We start from the raw sequence: 19,472 nt of genomic DNA, 5'->3' as shown, positions 1-19,472 counted from the left end.
ATGTGTGTAGTTTAGGTCTTTAAGGGTGTCCTTCATAATCTCTGATCAAACTAGGGTGCTAGCAGGGGGCCTGGGTAATCTCCAGATGTTGAAACAAGGCCACATGGGGCTTGTGTTCTTGCACAGACTTAGCAGTAACAGGGTCAGAGTGCCTGCATAATGCAAACCCATATGCCAGAACTACTTCTCTTGAAATAGAGTACGATTCAAAGGCACACACACTCAAAAACAAGCAAATATATTCATACAGTGTTGTAAGTTACCCTATCTACTGCTCGCGGTTTTAGTGACAACCTCTCTGCGGTTCTAGAGGATGTAATCCTGCAGCATTATTACTGTAATACCAGGCATCACCCAGATATTAAACCTCACAGAGCACATACATCCAGGAGCTTTTATATAGAATACCCGCAGTTACTGCACTCGATTTGGCACAGAGCATCTATAATTATCTGGATACACTGTGATTAGGTGTAGACATCTCAGGATAAGGGGTACTTAAAGAAAGTAAAGTAAAGGAATAGGAAAGAAAAGAGAGAAATTGATACAGGATGAGGCGTCCTCTGGCACGGTGGTCTTAGGAGTAACATCGCTGGTTCGAATCCGACTGGAATTATTTGTCGCGCGTCTATCCTCTTTCTCTCAGTTATGTTTCCTCTCACTTTTCTACTGTGCTGTCCAAATTTGCCACAGGATGCTTGTCCCATGTCCACTTGAACTCAGACAGGGACAGTCAGGCAAACGGAAAGTCCCTCTTTCATTCAAAGCATGTGTGTGTGGGAGATAGAGAGAGAGAGAGGGAGAGTAAGTTAGAGAGATCATGTACGTGTGTGTGACCGTCTTGTTGGCTAAACTTCTGAAAATAGGTCAGTGGTGCAAGTCCCGACCAGAGGAAATCACAAACCCATACACAAAGAGCAGCTGGGTTCACTTTGTGGCACCATTACACAATGAACAGTACCAGAGTGCAAAGTACATGACAAACATGACAGGCCACAGTCAAAGCTACAGTGAAATGTGTACTACTCTCTGCTGGGGTTTGTTTAACTGGGTCTGCGTGTGTGCCTCTGTCTCAGGGGACATCGGAGCGATGCCTCGTGGGACCCCTCTGTACGGCCAGCCATCTTGGTGGGGGGATGGGGATGCAGATGACGAGAACTCCTTCCATCAAGACAAGTCCTCCATCAAAAAGCCTGACGGCTCCATCTCAGGTGGGATGATGTTGATTTTTAAACTTCTATCACACACATCGTCACCTCATCGCTATGGTTGAAACATAGAGTTGAGAAAACAAGGGCAACCGGGATTTAAATGGTTTGAAATCAATATTATTATATTCTTAAAGCATTATATTATTGGAAATGAAGCCTGAATAATTACAAAGTACAGTATTGTTTGTATTATACGGTATTGAACAGTATTGATTGTAAGTGTAACATCCTTGTGCACCCAAAGGCTTTTTTCAGAGCATATATGTGTGTCCGTTTGCCTGCAGTATGTGTATGAATGGTGACCATTGGACTATGGGGGGGGGGGGGGGGGGATCCCTGTCAGAGGAAACCAGATTAGAGGCTACACCAATAGTAAAACAGCTCAGTGATGCAAAATCAGTCCGTGCCAGGCTCGTGTAGCGTGGACCAGTGTGGTCAGAAGGAGTGGGGGAGGTTAATCAAACACTGGAGCAGACCGAAGCAGTCGCACATCTCTCACCACATCTGGTTGGATACATTGGCATCGTCTTCACTGGAGACTTTGTGTATCAACTCTTTTAACATTTAAGAACTCTATCCATTTATTTATCGCTGATTTTAGCTTAGCATTTATTTTTTCCAGCCAGAGTGGGATTAGAAAGGACAGATTTTGGAGTCAATCTGTGCAAAGCGTGGCAGGGTGATAGAAAACCTTTCCAAAAACTCGGATGGGATTGGCGACTTCAGTCATGGAAGAGGGTGAGTGGCGGGTGAGTGGGGGGGTGAGACTTTGGCACTGGACCGAAGTGCAGAATGGATGTAGTGATGTTTTGTGAAGCAACCGAAGCAACGTGCTCCAGGGCGTGTTGCACTTTTGTATTCTATCAGCCTAGATTGTTTTGAAAAAAGTCTGAGCAAACCCTCTACATCTGCTCTAATAAACTTTAAGTATCAGTTTCAGCATAGAAGAGGAAGTGAAAGAAAGAAAGAGAGGAAGCGATTTTGATTGAGTTGGTTGTGTGTGTGTGTTGGTTAAGTTAGATGTGTGTCCTCCTCCTTCCCACTGAATAGGCTGTGTTGTCAGAGCTCCCTACACCCCTCCACCCCTCCCCTTGGGGTTTGTCACTCAGGCTGATTGGGTTACGCCGTTGCACATATCTCCCCTCCAGTCCTCCCAACACACAAAGCACACTCCTCCACCCATCGTTCAAACAGACCCCTCTCTCTCACTCCGCACTGCAGAGATCATAAGTTAACTACTCTCTTATTCCCCGGTAAGTATCTCTCTCAATTCAATACATTTCAGCTAAGGGAGCTGGGATAGAGCTTTCAGTTTTAATCAACATGTGTTAGTCGCACCTCTACTTACTTTGCACTTGCTTTTCTACCTGTTAGAGAACTGTGTGTTCAGTTAACAGTCTTAAGCTCTCAAGTACACTCAAATCTCAAATGAGAAGAACTACAGGTTATAAAAACATTTTTTTTAAGTTTTCCCTTACGGCTGTTTCAATTTGTGACTGTTGCATGATTTACATTTTCTAGTTGACAGTCATGAAAAACACTGAGTTTCATGAACATGATTTAACATTTTCACAGAAATTCATATGGGTGCTTCTCAGACAAGATGCGTGAAACTCTGATATAAATATATATACTCACACATACTTGGACTTATGTGGAATGAGGAAGTTTAGTCACTTTAATTTCAAGCAAGGAGCAAATACATAGAGATTTCTTTAGAGCAGAAATGTGAACACAGTCCTTTTGCAATATCTACAAGTTTTAATGTTTTGCGTGGTATTGCTTTCTTCGTTCAGTCATTGCATCTTGAACATCATTCAACATATTTAATCAACCTCATATTTGCCCCGCCCCCCCTTTTTTGTAAATCCATGTTGTAAATCCTCCCAAACTTGCAGAGCAGCTTATGCTGGGATCCGTTGATCCTGTTTCAACGACATCTCCAACTGGAAAACAGGCTTTTTAATTAAGGGATTCAGTTTCTTAGAAGATTGTACTTAGTCTTCAAGTCATATTTTTTAAATACATATAAAATATATATATTAAATTCTATTACTCACTATTTTTTGACTTGTTATTGTTTTCTGCAAAGCCAGTTTCAGTTTCTGTTTCTTGTTCCTCGTTTGCCAGTTGCCATATGTTCCTGCGTTTGCTCCCCAACATGAAGCAGATGGCCTCTCTAATTTCTGAAAGCATCATTTATCATATTCAGACCCCACAGAGGCTCGGTTTGTTAATATGAACAGATGAGAAAATAAGCACTTCATATTGTGAGTGAACCAGAGCACACAGTGTCCTCAGTGACTATATCTCTGAGAGACAGTAAAAGAGACAGAGAGATAGAGACAGAACGTACTTCTATGTGTATGTCTACATTGTATTTGTAGTGTGAGTCTGCACCAAGAAGGAGACAGTAAGTCAGAATTAAATAATATGTTGTCCTTTAACTTCAAACTTCTGATATTGAATCGTAGATATCATCTGTCACTGTGGCTTTTCAGCATTGGGATGTTGATTAAACTGATGAATGTAAGTTTCTTGCTCAAGATTTTGGTTAGAAAAAGATAAACTGAGCATAATATTCCTATAACTACTCCTAAGCTTAGGGATGACTCCTAATTTTTCACTTTTTGTGTTGGACATTAAACAGTTTCTTCCTTGAGGTTGCTTTGCTATAAATATAAAGGTCTCACTCACAAACAACAAAATTTAAATCATATAAATGTCCAATGCTTTTATGTTTGTTTTTTTAACTCAGAGGGCCAAGAGGCACGTCGAGGGGAGATGGCGCAAGAGGACGGCCTTCATGCGTCCCCCGCCCACAAGTACTGTGAGATCCCTACCAAGGATAGTCACATGGCCGATAACGGCATCCATGAGATTCCCACTAAGGACACAGAGGGCAATGACATTCTCAGCGCTGCAGGTGAATTATGAGTTTCATTTATTCCGATTTATTGTAAAGAAGTGACTAGTCACTGTGTGTCCTGTGCAGAAACGAAGCAACCAATCTTCAATCTTTTACTACATTTGGAAAAACATCCATGTGCTTTTGCTTACACCCAGAAGTTACATTTACACACCTATTTTTTATGAGAGCTTCACATCATTCTTTTATTTGGTATTAATGACTGACACAGTAACAAAACATTTCGATGTCTGCTCCACAGCTCCAGGCCATGCCTCCTTCACCATAGAGTTTGACAGCACTGCTCCAGGGAAGGTCACCATCAAAGACCACGTGTCGAAGTTCACAGCTGACCACCACAGACCGCGCTCTAAGAAGAGTGGAGCAGGAAGTGGAGGCGCAGTAGGGAGGGACTTGAGCACACTTCAAGCGGCTATGATGGCATCAGAGAGCAAAGTGGCCGATTGGCTGGCGCAGAACGACCCGACTATGGTGCGCAGCGAGTCAACGGAGGACGACAGCAAGAGCATCAAGAGCGACGTGCCGGTGCATCTCAAAAGACTGAAAGGTGAAGGTTATTTTATTTTACTATCTCTATATCTACAGCTTGTGTAAAAGTTTTTGCTGAACCCGTTTCTTCTCTCATTTTGTCCAACCTTCTTTACTCCCACAAAAGATTTTATTTTAGTCTACAATAACATTTCCTTTTGAGTTATTTAGCTAGAATAATGATTATACCTTAATTTTCCATGATTTCACTCACTGTCTGAATTTTCCATTTGTCTCTTCCTCAACTATGTGAAGACTGTGTAGACTCTTTGTTAGGAGAAGGGCTTATTGGCTGTGGTAACCAGTCCGGGGGATTAGCAGCTACCAGACAGAAACATTTAAACCCCTATCTCCTCCTCTAGTGTTCTGACAGCCAATGACAGGACTTAGCATGAGTAGCATAGCACATCTCACATTAAATTTCACTTTTTCACCATTTTACAGACACATTATCCAGAGAGGAGCACATACTATATGCATGTATTACTTCATTGCCGTTAATACCTGACTACAAGCTCTTCAGATGCAGCTTTGTGTCATTGTGGACATCTGAATCTTCTCTGTGTATCTCTATGGGCTTGTTGCTATTTATATTGCTGACTGTAGATCACATTTGTGGTGATGGTTCTTTGTTCTCTTTTTACCATGCCAGGGTTTTTTGTAAGAAAGGTCCAGACAAAGCAAAGCCATGCAAGGCTTTATGCTGTTAGTAAAGAGAGTTTAAGTTTAATGCTAAGCTAAGCTATGGTAGACTACACGCTGGACATGAGTTAATTAAATGGAGGCCAATTTATGATGCTGTTGACATGTATGGGGGAGGGACTAGCAGCCAGGAGCTGATGGAAATGGAAGTCTGTCAGGAAGCCACACGGGGCAGGGAAGCTAATTCAGTAGATGGACTTGGCAGAACATGTGTGACAACTGGCTGACAGAGTGGCTCACCTAATTGATGACTGTGGTGCTAACTGAATGTCTGACTGACTTCTGGGCTGCTAGACTCTGCAGTCTTTGAGATGGTGATTTGTCCATGAAGGAAGAGAGCCCAGGAAATGGATTAAAGGAATCAAAGAAGAACCACAGACAAGGAAAAGGAGGGATGATCAAGGGGGAATAGAGGGAGGGAGAGGATGAAGAGGGATGGATACGGGACGGCTGTGAACACATGAGGTACAGTGAAACAAGCACAAGGAGGAGACGGGTGACAGAGTGAGGACAGCCGGGGAACCTTACTGTAATGCTGAGAGCAGCAATTAACAGCAAAGGTTGATTGGACAAAGATGGAGAAAGGGAGGTGGGGAGAGAGTGAGAGAAAGAGAGAGAGAAAGGAGTTGTTGCCTGGACTGCAGTGTGACTGGAAAGGGAAGTTGAGGAAAGGGACAGAGCAGTTTTCGGTGGTTGTTATAGAAACAGTGATGCAAATGATGGCAGGGAAAGAGAGAATAAAGATATACATTTAGAAAGGGCAAACGCTCGCCATGAACATCTGTTTGTTTGTGTGTGTGTGTGTGTGTGTGTGTGTGTGTGTGTGTGTGTGTGTGTGTGTGTGTGTCTGTCTGTGTCTGTGTGTGTCTGTGTGTGTGTGTGTGTGTCTGTCTGTGTGTGTGTGTCTGTCTGTGTGTGTGTGTGTGTGATGGCTGCAGGCGCGTGTACAAGTGGCTCGTCTCAGCGCTGACTTGTGTGCATTTGTGTGGCAGAAATTTGTCGAGTCTGTGTTTGCTGCTTGATTGTGTGTTTGGAACGTGCTCAGTGCTGATCTGCAGAGCAGCAGTGCAGCATGTGCGAGCGGACGCACGTGAGATGTGCGTAGGGTGTGTCATCGAGGTGCTAGGCAGAGAGGGAGGCAGAGGTTTGGTGAGGGAACTGATCCACGGCTCTTGATTTGTAAGCAGTACGGTGAGTCTTTGTTTTCTTGCTGTACGGAGCATTGCAGAGGATTCATCCTTAAACTGTCAGTGTCAGTTTTGGAAGATGAACCCTCGTGCGATTGTTGTGGTAACATCAGGAAATCTGATCGTTTTACTTGCCAATGACATTTTGATCATTGCAAGGATTTAAATGTTTAATCTGAAAAGATTTTGAGATTAATAATCTCTTAATTATTTTCTGAGTTGATTGATGATAATTACTTCATGCACAACTGATACTATTTGTAGTAGCTAGAAGAAATTAAGAAATACACAAGGGTTGAACATAAATATTATATATGCGTATTTTACTACTTCACTGTATTGTATGAACGCAGTATATTCAAGGATTGCCTGTGCAGCTGTGTATGCATGAGAAGTAAGTGCATCCTTGTGTTGAGCACTCAGTTTCGTGTGTGTGTGTGTGTGTGTGTGTGTGTGTGTGTGTGTGTGTGTGTGTGTGTGTGTGTGTGTGTGTGTGCATGCAGCCAGAGGCAGAGGCAGAGGCCAGCTCCACTGTGAGTCATGGTGGGGCGAGTGGGGCAGAGCACTGGACTCTCACAGACACCTCTGTTCTCGGCTGGCCTTTGCCAACGGCTCCTTTGTCTGGGGCACATAGCATGAAAGACCTGCCTCCATCTCAAGGTCTTATCTGCTGATCTGCTCGAGCTACTGTAGCGCACCGCTGCTTTCCTTTCTCGTTCCTTGCATGCCGTCTTTTTCTTCTCCTTAATGAAGTGCATGCTTTATCAAATTTCAACCGGTGATAAAAGTCAGGGAAGGTTGGAGGAGGAAGGCGCTGGTGGAATGTGACAAATGAGCTGCAGAATATGCCCAAGGCCACAGAGTCATTGTGATACCCCAGTGTGGAAAGACTGTTGAAAGGGGGAACACCAGTGATTAATACTGTTCTATGCTGGAGGACTTGTGAGAGTCAAGCTCTAATAATATTGGACCTTACAGTTCCTGTAATGCATATTGTCTTTCACTGGACTCTTTAATTTCCTTTTTTTAGTTTTGCAGCCCAAGCAGAGACAAATCCTCGTGACATTTCTTAGACTTGATAAAGTTCCTCAACCGAAGACATGATTCAACTGATTCCACTGACGGAGTAGAACTAACAATGGCAGATAAGCTGATCGTTTAAAATCACAGAAAACTCCCTATAAATACACTGCTGCGGTGATAATGTGATATGCTGATACACCACTTCCCTCTAAATTAGACCAATGTCACGCCTTGTCAAATGGTTTCATTTTCGAGTGTGGAACGTCTTTGCAACAGTCCATGAATTCCCCACACTTAGTCCTTCAACGATCAGGTTCGCAAGACAGAAGTGCAGTGACATCAAAACACACTGATTCAAAAATCCCCAGGCAAGCCACTATGGTCAGCTCAACCATGAGAGCAGAACAGTGTGTTCTCTTTTCTAATGTACAAGTCAGATTCTGGGAACTTATCTCTTACGCAATGTAGCTATGGTGAAAAATCAGTTAAATAGTCTCTCCAGCATGAACATTCCAGTGCATCAAGTTGAGCTAATACTTGAATTCACTTGAATTAATGATTGTTCTGCTTGTAAGCTGCGATATAAATGATATTTGTCTGGATCAGACGCTGGGCAGTGTTTTTATTTTGTGGGTTCAGTGTTTTCTGATGCTCATCCACAACTCCAGTCAAGTGGTGATTCATCCCCCCCTCTCTCTGATACCCTGACTGGCTTGTGGTTGGCTCCTGAACCGACTGGCTGGTTGTAGGATGACCGTCAACTCTAGTGGCCCAACGCTGTATCCTGAGGGTCCAGCATTTAAGAGACCCCCCCCTTTCTCTGCTTGGTTTTCTCTATCGTCCTTTTTAATCCACTTTCTCCCCTTTCCAATCTACCCTTCTCTTTCCCCCCAGCCACCCTCCCCTTTTCTCTCCCCTCTTTCCTGTCAACTCCCCTCCTATCCCTGAAGCCCCCTCATCATCACCCCCCCATGCACACACCCGACCACTTACACACTATCTTACACGCAGCCTCCCACTCCCCCTCCAAGTTCTCGTCCTCCCCTCCCCCTCTTTGCCCTCTCTCTCTCCCCCTCTCTCTTGCTGTCAGTGAAGTAGGCAGGGCCAGTAACTGTGTGGGTGGCATGTCTGGATTAGTGTTACACTCTGTCTGCCATCGCACTGAGAGGACCGGCTGATGTGACCCTGACTCATGAAAAACATAGAAATAGCAGTTTTGTGGTGGGTGAGCCAGGCGTCGTGAATTTACAATCTGTTATGACGAGTCGATTAATCAGAATCAGGCCTCAGCTGAAAGTTTATAGATTTGGATCTGTAACGTTTCCCAGACATTTGTTTGGTGTTGCTGTGTCCACAATGGAAGTGCTTCCAGGAGGATGTGGTTCTATGCTGTGGTCAGTATGGGACGTTTGTCTGCATCCTTCTCTTGACTGCTGAATTCAATTAGATTAAACAGCCACAAACATTGTTGTACTGCACAATACTGCTGCATTGTATCTTTGTTGATGTACAAAAGCTGCTGTCTGTTGCTATTGGGGCCTCAGTTGTTAAAAAACGAACTTCCACTTTACTGTTGTATGTTATGAAGTGTTATAAGAAACATTTGATAATAAGCTCTTTGTTAAAAACAACATGTCTGATAGGTAGTAATTAATCTGCCATTTATTATATTGCCCTCATAGGCAGCAAGCATGAAGATGGCACCCAGAGTGACTCTGAAAATGGAGTGGGCCTCCGTTTTGCCAACCGCCGCCTCGCCCTTGAGGAACGTCTGAAGGCAGCACAAGGCCATGTGGGAGCAGGAGCAGGAGGTGGGAGTGTAACAGTGAGCGGGTCCCAGAGGTCTGTCCCCCGCACTGCCTTCATGATTGAGTTCTACGACGAGGAAAACCATCGCAAGCGCCGGTCGTATTCGTTTTCCCAGACTTCGCCCCTGCTGGGGGGAGGAGCTGGGGGAGAGGGACTGTTTCCTCAGCCTCCATCGCATCCTAAGGTGTTCAGCATCTCCACCTCTGCTACCACGGCCTCAGATTCAGGTAACAAAAAGCAGTAATAATTAAACCTGTTACTTAGTAGCTTTGTCATTCATTCACTAATGATGTTTTTCTGCTTGTTCTTGCTAGGTAAAACCCCAGCTCCAATCCCGGCCACAGTGACGGCCGGGGCTCCTACAGCGGCCCGTGTGCTGCTCAAGCAGAGGTCTGAGGACCTGAGTATCGGTCGGAGCTCAGTCAGCACCGGGCTGGCGACAGGGAGCCCCACCAGCCCCAGTGAGGACAACTCAGTCGTGGGGAGAGGAGCAGGGACAGCTAGAGATGCAGAGGATGACCACAGTGATAAGGGGACCTACACTATCGAGCTGGAGAACAGGAACCCAGAGGAAGAGGAGGCCAGGCGCATGATAGACAAGGTGGGAATGTAGACAGATGTCAGCCACTACCTTCCCAAGTGGGACTGCTTCTGTATGTTTTTAGTTTACATGTATTTGGAATCGTATCACAACTACAGAAAGGTTGAAAATGTGCTGTCCTGCAAAGAGGGTGAATAATTCATTAAATTTGAGTTATCATTGATTATCACTTAAAGTTATTCTGCAGTGACTATAAAGGGAAGAATTTGACCCAACACAAACAGACCATAGAGAATGTAATAGTCTTTTATGACCTCTTTTAATGGCACTTTCAAGGTTAGCAAGTCACCTGAGACTATTTAATTTTTTCCCACTAAAACAAACCTATGATCTCCCTGTTACCGTCCTCGACAGCCACTCCATCCTCTCCGCCTCGCTGGTAGACCTAATGCTTCTGTAATAGCCCGGAGAGACTTGCTCCATCAAGCACTGTCCTGCTTTATCACACGATGCTCCAGGGAGGCAGAACAACTCTCATCACAACTACCGCTGCCTCTGTCCTGTACAGAGCTCTGGGAAGGTCGCAGAACACATGACTGAATGGGACAGAGAGAGAGAGATAGATTTAATAAATGTTACTTTTGGCCATCATTACAAGTAATGTAGGAATCCAAAAGAACGTCCTTAAATGTCCAATAAAGTTTATTGGACACTCAGACAAAATGTAATCTTTACAAAACATCCTCGTGCAGTGGTTCAATTTACATGTTCTATACCGGTGCTGTGTTCAGAGGAGCAGGGATTTAATTATTGGGGTGTATTTCTCGTGAGTGATAGTCTGAGTGCATTACATCCAAAACTGGAAGAATTGTTATGTTAATTCCTGTAATTAACTGACACTAATTGGCACACTGCTCACAATCTGTCCGCTTTCATGTGTGTGTGTGTGTGTGTGTGTGTGTGTGTGTGTGTGTGTCTGTGTGTTCTCTCTGTGTTCGTTGCCATGGTGCTCAACTATCAAGTGCAGATTGTTGTTTTAATTCAACAGCATCTTCATCTGGCTGTCCAGTTCACTTTTGTTCATTAAGAGGGCTGTAGAATAATATTAACAAAGTGTTTATATCTCACAAGGGCACTTCATTTTCATTATAAAGTGTGCTACAGGGCTTTTGTACAGAATAAAGAGTAATTTCACATCATTCATGACACTACACACATACATAATTGCACGCATTATACTTATGGATAATCTTTTGCCCCATTGACCGCTTTTGTTTCTTTCTTCTATTTCAACTGTTTTTAGGTATTCGGTGTTCAGCAGAACCAAGACTCCTCTCTTCTCTCCGAGCTGAAAGCAGAAGGAAAAGGAAAAGAGATCATAGAGACCAGCAAAGAGGTAGAAAAAAGCTCTATAACAGCTTATGTGTCCAGTTTATTCTTCTTTCTACTTATTTAAAATCTTTAGTTTATTTCTCCCATGTGCTCTCTGCATTTCTCTATCTGCATTTCTCTGCACGACAGATGTTCACCCATACACCAGCGTCTCCATCACAACAGTACTGATATTGCCCAAGATGATTAATTTGTATAATTTAATAACAACAACAATTAATTAGTTTGTATGGTTAATCTCATTTTGTGACCTCTGACTCCCTATGTGTCATTATGACTCATAGTAGAGTGGTATAAAATAGTCCATGCGCGGGAAACTAAGATTGATGGTTGTGTTTCATCAACACTCACTCCCATGTTTTGACGAATACTCCTCTAGCCTGTTAATGGGAGTAGGCTAGTCTTACCAGAGACTGACCTAGATCATACTCCGATGAGGAGAGACATGCTCAGCCCTCAGGCCATTTCACAAGACTGAGGGGAGGGGACTGAAGCTCTTTTACACCCTTTCTGTAAATTAAATGAGCAACCGTTTAGCTTTTCTTAAAACTGTCTTGAAAGGGGATCAAGAGTGATTAATGTGGACTTTAATAAGAATGTAAATGTCTGAAAGTAGAATCAGATTGAAGCTCCCTAGGAGTTTACTTAACTGATTTACTTAACTGCTCTTTTATCTGTTATTCTCACCCCTGTCTCCATTTCTCTTGTCGCCCCACCCCTCACCTCCCTCTCTTGTGCCCACAGGCTCATGCTGGTGACCCGAGCTGGGTTTCCCAGTGGGCCAGTCTAGCTGCCAATCACACCAGGACAGACCCAGAGGGATCGGGAGGAGAGACGGCAGCCTTTGTGCACAAAGAGCAAGGTACAGCGTCACTAGACTATCAGAGTAGGAAACAGGCCTATATTAAATGTTAATTGTAAGTTTTCAAATATTCTATTTCCAAAATGTCCCAAAACCTAAAATGTTCAATTTAAAGCTACATTTGAAATCCCTTTAATGTCCCTCTCTATTATATGAATCTTGCTTCTCAGTTAGCTGAGTTTTTCTTTTTGTTCTTCAGGAGTTGATGCCTTTGAGTCCGGTGCATCGCTCAGCAGAGGCGAGTCCTCCTCCAGTCTGACTGACCGCAAGCGCAGGACCCTGCCCCAGCTCCCTCTGGACGACCCCCGGGCTAAAACCAGCACCAAAGCGCTGAGGTCTGAGATTGGGGAGAAACAGGACACTGAACCACAGGAAAAAGAGAACAAGGGAGACGGGGAGTCCCCAACTCCCAAGCCAGGCGCTGAGATGACAAGTAAACATAAACAAAGCTCCACTTCCTCTCCATCCAAAGCTCCTGTCCGAACCTCTGGCAGCTCGGAGCGGAGAAAGAGGTCACAGGAGAGGAAAGGAGGAGGGTCAGGAGAAGACAAGTCAGGGAAGCCTCTAGTACGCCAGGGCAGCTTCACTATTGAGAAGCCCAGCGCTAGTGTCCCTGCAGAGCTCATCCCACGCATCAACAGAGGCGGCAATGGGCGCGAACGCAGTGACTCTGTGAGTAGCATGGATACTGCCACACTTCTGAAAGACACTGAAGCTGTCATGGCATTCCTGGAGGCCAAACTGAGAGATGAAAACAAACTAGACCAGAAGGGTAGTAAAAGTTCAGGTACTGGCTTCCCCCTGCGGTCTGACTCCATCTCTCCAGAGTCAGATGTAGACACAGCCAGTACAACTAGTTATGCGGCAGGAGAGGCAGACAGGAAAACTGGTAATGCACAAAAACGACGTTCCTTTAGCAGCATGCACCGGGAGAAGAGCAATGTGAGCACTGCTTCCAAGACCAGTGTCACCAACGTAAGTGCCCGTGAGCGCTTGGACAGGAAGACTAAACCAAGAACTGTGGAGACGACAAGCCGGACTGATGCCCGGCGCTCTGTTCAGCCATCAGCTTCCTCCAGAGCCCGCCAACCTTCACAGGATCTCACCGATGATGATATGACTTCTTCATTCCCCATCTCTGACATCCTCTCCTCAGACCAGGAGACCTACTCTGGTCCACTGGGGCACTCAGCTTATGGACGTGGCTTCGATGATTCCCTTCATTCCAAACATGATAGCAGGTCGGCCAAGAACTCCACCAGTGGTTCCTCCAAAACCAGCCGCACGCTCCAGGCAGCCACAGCCTCCTCCATGAACAAGCAGGCCTCACTGCCACAGCCGAGGCCCACGAGAGCCTCCCTTCTACGCCGAGCACGGCTCGGGGACACATCTGACACGGACCTGGCTGAAGCAGACAGGATGTCTGTGGCCTCTGAGGTGTCCACCACCAGCTCCACCTCTAAGCCGCCATCCGGTCGGAAGGGGTTGTCCCGACTGGACATGCTGGCTCAGCCGCGCAGGACCCGTCTGGGCTCCATCTCAGCCCGCAGTGACTCTGAATGTACAGTGAACCGGAGCTCCACCTCCTCGCCACGCCTGTCGGCTGAGACCGCTCTGCGTCTGGGTCTGCGCTCCTCAACGCCCGTAGAGAGCAGACTGACACCCAGGATGAGGGCCAACAGCGTGTCCAAGCTGAATGAGACCAAACCCAAGACCACTTCAGCTGGATACTGCTCGCCCACAGGTGAGCACTTAAACAACCTGTTTAGATTTGTTTAAACATTATAGGAAAGAGGAGAAGAAGACAAGTTTGTTACCTTAGGCGTCATTCATTGTATACCTCATTACTGTGTCAGCATGCACACATTTGTCTTCAAACATTTCACCTGTGTTGTGACGGTCTTGTGCATTGGTTTCCATCGTCCAGAGAGCTCTCAGCCTGAACCTGAGGGCGCTGATGCAGAGGAGGAGCTGATGGGTACTGTACCAGAACTGTAGAGCCTTGCTAGGACCGTGTGTGTGTGTTTGTGTGTCAGACCTGGGTCACACCAATAGAAGCTGCCACCAATCTCATTGAAAGGAAAAAGCTGATTGTTCATGTTGGCATGAATAGTTTTTATGTCAAATTTTGACTTGACTAGTTGAAAGGTGATAGATACGCAAGGAATTTCAGCTTAAGTAAAGTCCCTTGTTAAATATAATTCATACTTGAATTTAGCTTATTATATTCATATTTATTTAGAATAATTAAAGCTTGTAGTAGTTCATTATAAAGAAAAGTTTCACTGAGTAAAGTTGAAGTGCAATGACCCAGCTCTAGCATATGTTGCAGTGATAACTTTGTCTCCCTCCTTAAATCCATCATGTTATGTGAAGACCCAAAAGCTCTACTCATTCCTTTTCTAGTAAAACATTTTACAACTACAAAACCCCTGAGCTAAAGGGTTTTGGTTTGTCCCATGCACGTTGTGTCAATTTGTCTTTGTGACAATTTAATCTCGTCCCGTTTTACTCCTGAGAGACTGATAGAGCATGGCGTCGTCTCATCATGGATTTGAAGCTGATTAACACGTCCTGGCTCTTCAAGATTTTATGTTGTTTGAAGCATTTGTTTTGGCTGCCTGGGGAGTTTTTAGATGAAGTCTCTGTTTTCTGCTGTTTCTATTGTTTTCAGTGTGGTTTTTATTTTTCATGTCCATTAACAATAACTAAACAGAAAATATGATGCTTTTACTCACTATAATATTTGTTATTTATTGCGCCCATTTGTTTGAGTTTTGTCAGAATAAGGTAGTCCTTGCTGGGGGATTCCTTTGGTAACAAATCCTCTCATGTTCACCAGCTCGTTATTAACTTCATGAGTAATAGCTGTTAAAATGGAATGAATCACTGCAATAGTAACTGACGTTTGTCTTCTCCTACCGTTACCATCACAGTGTCCAGTAGCAGCAGATGGAGACGTCTGCCACCGGAGTACGGCTCCACCTCAGAGGAAGAGTTCGGCTCCAACCGGAACTCTCCGAAGCACGGAGGACGCTCCCACGTGCGGCCTCATCACCTCGTCCCGCACCGCAGCTCGAGGCTCAGCACCGCCACGAGTCCAGGCGCCGGCATGACCACGGGTCCGGTGATGAAACACCGCATGAAAGAGCAGGAGGAGTACATCAGGGACTGGACCGCTCACAGCGAGGAGATAGCCAGGTATTGATGAGCGCTGATCTGAATTAGACTGATCTATTATGAACCATATCTTGATGTCTATGTTTGATTATTGGTTTTGTATTCAAGTTTCAAGTGTTCAATCAGATGTCTGTGCTGATTCCTAAAGAACCCTGTCTGATGGTAAACAGGTTATTCCCCTGTGTGCGTAGGATCAGCCAGGACCTGGCTAAGGACTTGGCCGTCTTGGCTCGTGAGATCCACGACGTGGCCGGCGAGATTGACTCGGTCAGCTCATCCGGCACGGCACCCAGCACCACCGCCAGCACCGCCGCCACCACCCCGGGATCAGCTATCGACACTCGGGAAGAGGTAGGCCCTGCACGCTCCACGCAGCCGGACATAGAGGAGAGCATGAGAAAGGTGCCTGTTTTTCTTCTTCTATCATTTTCTTACTGTGTGTGCTTCATTTATGATTTTGCCATCCCTGCTGTGTTGCCTGCTGGCCTCTCCGCTACTTACTAGCTTGCATCTGCTGCTGTTTATTAATCCCTTCTGCTTATCTTTAATTCATCTACCTGTTCATTCATATTTTAGGATTAAAATCTTACTCTTTTTAGAGGAGGCTGGGTTACTAATTCCTTCATTTCTCACAAATAACTCTATCATAGAAAAATGGAATAACAGTGGATAGAATTTTCTGTGAATTCCCTCTTCTTCATTTGTTGTTTGTGTCCAGTTGGTGGATCGGGTGTTTGATGAGAGCCTCAACTTCAGGAAGATCCCGCCTGTAATTTCAACCAATAAGGCGCCGGAGATCAACGGTAAGCCAGTGGAGCTCCGCCCCCATGCTCCTGAACGCGTGGAGCCCCGAGCTCTGAGGAGACGGACCTGGAACCGGGAGGAGGTGAGAGGCAACACGTCACATCGTGAATATTCAAACATGCACAGTTCACTTAAACACTGTCAGGCTGTCAGATGTCACACTGAATTCATTTTCCTCTCGGTACAGGCGGTGTTGGACAGCTTGCTGCTCAATTCAGTTTCTCAACTGTCCAGTAAAATCAGAAACTCTGTCGACAAAACTGCAGGAAAAATCAGGTAAGTGCACTTTGTGATATTATAACCTGTGTATCTACAGTCCATCAATTCCTGAGTGAGCCAGTGTTCTGATTTGTTCTGTGAATGAACGCATGTGCTGTTCTTTGTTACTCCTCTGTACAGGATTTTGTTTAAGGATAAAGACAGGAACTGGGATGAAATTGAAAGCAAACTGCGGTTGGAGAGTGACATGCCGCTCCTGAAAACCTCCAATAAGGTAAAGAAGTCGGTCGGATCAATATATCATGACGAGTAAAGCACAGTGATATAACAATCTAATCTCTTTCTTTTTTTATTAACATCATACAGGAGATTTCTTCAATTCTGCTCGAATTGAAGAGAGTTGAAAAGCAGCTTCAAGGTAACACTTTGTTCCTGTAGGAAAATTAAATAACAAGGTTTCATTGCTAAAATCTGAATCTAAATCCAAAGTTTCTTTTTGCAGTAATTGTACAGTGACTGTTACACAAAGCCTTCACTTCATTGACTTCTATCTTTCTCTTTCTCAGTGATCAATGTCATGGTTGACCCTGATGGGACCCTGGATGCCCTGGCCTGCCTCGCCCTGACCAGCCCCACCACCCCTACCAAGCCCCTCACCGCCAAAACAACCCCCCCCTCCGCCACCAGCCCTGGGTCTGTGACCCCCGCCAAAGAATCACTGCCGGAGATCCTCCCCGGGCCGGGAGGATCAACAGCCTCCGCCAGGGTTCAGGCTTCATCTGCCAGCAAAGAGGAGACTGCTCGAGAGCCCGTTGTGGGTCTGGGGTTAGCAGGAGTCGGAGGAATGAACTTCACCCGCATACGGCCGAGTGGAGAGGAGGCCATCGCACAGAAGTGAACTTGAACTTTCCCTGAAATCAAGGTGAATAAACGTGAGTCTGGACTGGAGTTCTGGTGGCTCATAAATCAGTGTTAACAGCAAGGAGGCAGGTATTTTACCCTTTTTTTTGCCAGAACAGTTGCCATTCTGCTGACTATACCACTTTAGCATTATGGATACAAAACCAAAATAATTTTTGCAGAAGTCTTGCCAGTCGAGACCAGAGAAGTGCTTCAACTTTCCACTCGACTGGCTTAACCCAAAATGAAGCACCATGGATGTACCCTGAACAGAAACTGACCCGTGACTGATTTTGATTTTTGTCGCGTGAGCTTTTCAACCTTTTCACGCTTATCGGCCAACCCGACCTCAAGATGGACATAACGCTACCTGACGGCTCTCAGTGGACAGATCTCCGTGGCTGTACAGTCTCCACTCTCCCTCCAGTCTTCTCCGCGTGTCAGGACCCTACCCAAACTGAGGGCATGCCTTAAAACACATCCTCGATAGTAGCAGTGTAAACCCCCCCCCTTTGTCCCATCAAATAATATAGCAGACAACTTTTAAGATTTTAATACAGTAATTTCAGACAAACAGAATTCATTGTAACATAACACTCACAAAAGATGTTTTATTTAAAACTATGACGAAAATGCAACACTGCAATAATTTATTAGCTCTTCTTCAGTACACAGAATATTTCAGCAGCCTTAAGTATCCACCCTGATAAAGTACACAAACAGGCCTGAAGCCATTCACAAATTTAGCAGAGTTACAGAAGTTTTCTACATTTCACGACTAACCGTCCGTCCATTGAATCATCATCGACCGGGACTTGTAGTGCCTCCTTCACCAGTTGTCTTCTACTCTCTCCTCCCCTTTCCTTTCCCTCCCAGTAGTTGGAAAAAAATGTTTGTCGCTTTAGTAGCATGTACTGGACAGAGATCAAAAGTCTGTGTCGATCTAACTGAAACTGAATAGTAACAGCCTTTGGGAAACCAATGATCATTTTTCAGCCTAAATTATCACTTACCAAAGTTCACCACTTTCTTGACGCTGTCAATTTCAGACAGTAGAGCCATCGTGAAATTCATCTGTTGTGCAAAAGCGGACAGTTCAGTTCATATTGTAAATTTGAGACGGAAGTTCACCTTTTGTCTCTGAATGTCAGTCAACAAATTATAGATTCATATATTGAACCACTAGTTTAGTCATCGCTGCCATATCTGTGACACAGCTCATAGCCCTTTGCTATAGAAAGCCCACTCGGGTATCCTATGATTTCCAATTGGCTTCTTTGTACTTCTTAGTCACGTTTTCTTAAACTCACACTTTCCCATCCTGCTACCAAATTTTGTGGAAATCTGTTTGGTAGTTTTTGCATAATCCTGCCGACACAAACAAACAAATGAAGAGGAGTGAGAACTTTACCTTTTTGGCAGAGGTAATAAACTAAATCTGTGTATTTACACAAGGTGCTTTGTTCTGTTTCAACCAGTGGGTGAAGTTAGAATTACAAACAGTAAAGTGAAACTCTTTCTCATCAACTCGTCCCTTATTTTCACAGGGACTCTTCATTTTCTCTCTCCAGCTTCTCGTCTGTGTCCTAGAGTAAGATGACTTAAAGGCAGTGTATTAGTAGATTCTCTCAGAAATTAGGTACAAGACTACACGTTCATTTCCTTCTGTTTACTGTCCTTTACAATGTCTTTCAATGCCTCGAAGTGCCCATTTTGACTAGAGATGGGCATTGATTTAAAGATCTAAAAAAAAAATCTTATTTTGCACATCAGATTGTTTCTGTTTTGTTTTCATACAAAAATAGTGAAGAAACGGTGAGACCGCGTCACATGGTTTGATAAAAGAAAATCTGAAGTGACTTCCTTTCTTCTCTGGAACTATTCTGTCTGTACAAAGCCTCTTATTGTGTTAATTGTCTGTTTTGTTTTTTCTCGCCCCATTTTATCAAAAAAAAAGAAAAATGAAAGAAAAACCTGTGACTGTGAATGCTAGGTACATGTTTATTTGTTAAATTCTACGCGTCATTGGATCCGTGTCAATTTTTCTCTCTCGTCATTTTTGTAAAGAAAAGACACCATTTTATTTATTTATTTTTGTTTTAATATTTTGTGGATGTTTCATGTGTTTTTATATTTGTTCAACTATCTGCATTGTTTCTTACTGTTAATAAAACAGAGCCATTCA

General features: G+C 44.4%; 1 protein-coding gene across 1 annotated transcript in view; it reads left to right on the top strand.

The window, feature by feature from the left end:
- cep170aa (centrosomal protein 170Aa) overlaps nucleotides 1-19,472 on the top strand; it is a 38,842-nt gene extending 19,370 nt beyond the window's left edge. The window contains exons 8-22 of the mRNA XM_061087030.1: nucleotides 1,077-1,211; nucleotides 3,970-4,137; nucleotides 4,382-4,687; nucleotides 9,263-9,616; nucleotides 9,704-9,990; nucleotides 11,234-11,326; nucleotides 12,067-12,184; nucleotides 12,384-13,928; nucleotides 15,121-15,385; nucleotides 15,535-15,766; nucleotides 16,083-16,250; nucleotides 16,356-16,444; nucleotides 16,568-16,661; nucleotides 16,754-16,805; nucleotides 16,954-19,472. Of these exons, the coding sequence (XP_060943013.1) occupies nucleotides 1,077-1,211; nucleotides 3,970-4,137; nucleotides 4,382-4,687; nucleotides 9,263-9,616; nucleotides 9,704-9,990; nucleotides 11,234-11,326; nucleotides 12,067-12,184; nucleotides 12,384-13,928; nucleotides 15,121-15,385; nucleotides 15,535-15,766; nucleotides 16,083-16,250; nucleotides 16,356-16,444; nucleotides 16,568-16,661; nucleotides 16,754-16,805; nucleotides 16,954-17,285 (4,238 nt within the window). The 3' untranslated portion in view covers nucleotides 17,286-19,472. The remainder of the gene's footprint in view (nucleotides 1-1,076; nucleotides 1,212-3,969; nucleotides 4,138-4,381; nucleotides 4,688-9,262; nucleotides 9,617-9,703; nucleotides 9,991-11,233; nucleotides 11,327-12,066; nucleotides 12,185-12,383; nucleotides 13,929-15,120; nucleotides 15,386-15,534; nucleotides 15,767-16,082; nucleotides 16,251-16,355; nucleotides 16,445-16,567; nucleotides 16,662-16,753; nucleotides 16,806-16,953) is intronic.

This window comes from Limanda limanda, chromosome 15 (genome assembly GCF_963576545.1).
Source record: "Limanda limanda chromosome 15, fLimLim1.1, whole genome shotgun sequence".
NCBI lineage: Eukaryota > Metazoa > Chordata > Actinopteri > Pleuronectiformes > Pleuronectidae > Limanda > Limanda limanda.
The sequence above is the reverse complement of the archived record's forward strand: the minus strand, read 5'-3'. Positions and strand labels throughout refer to the sequence as shown.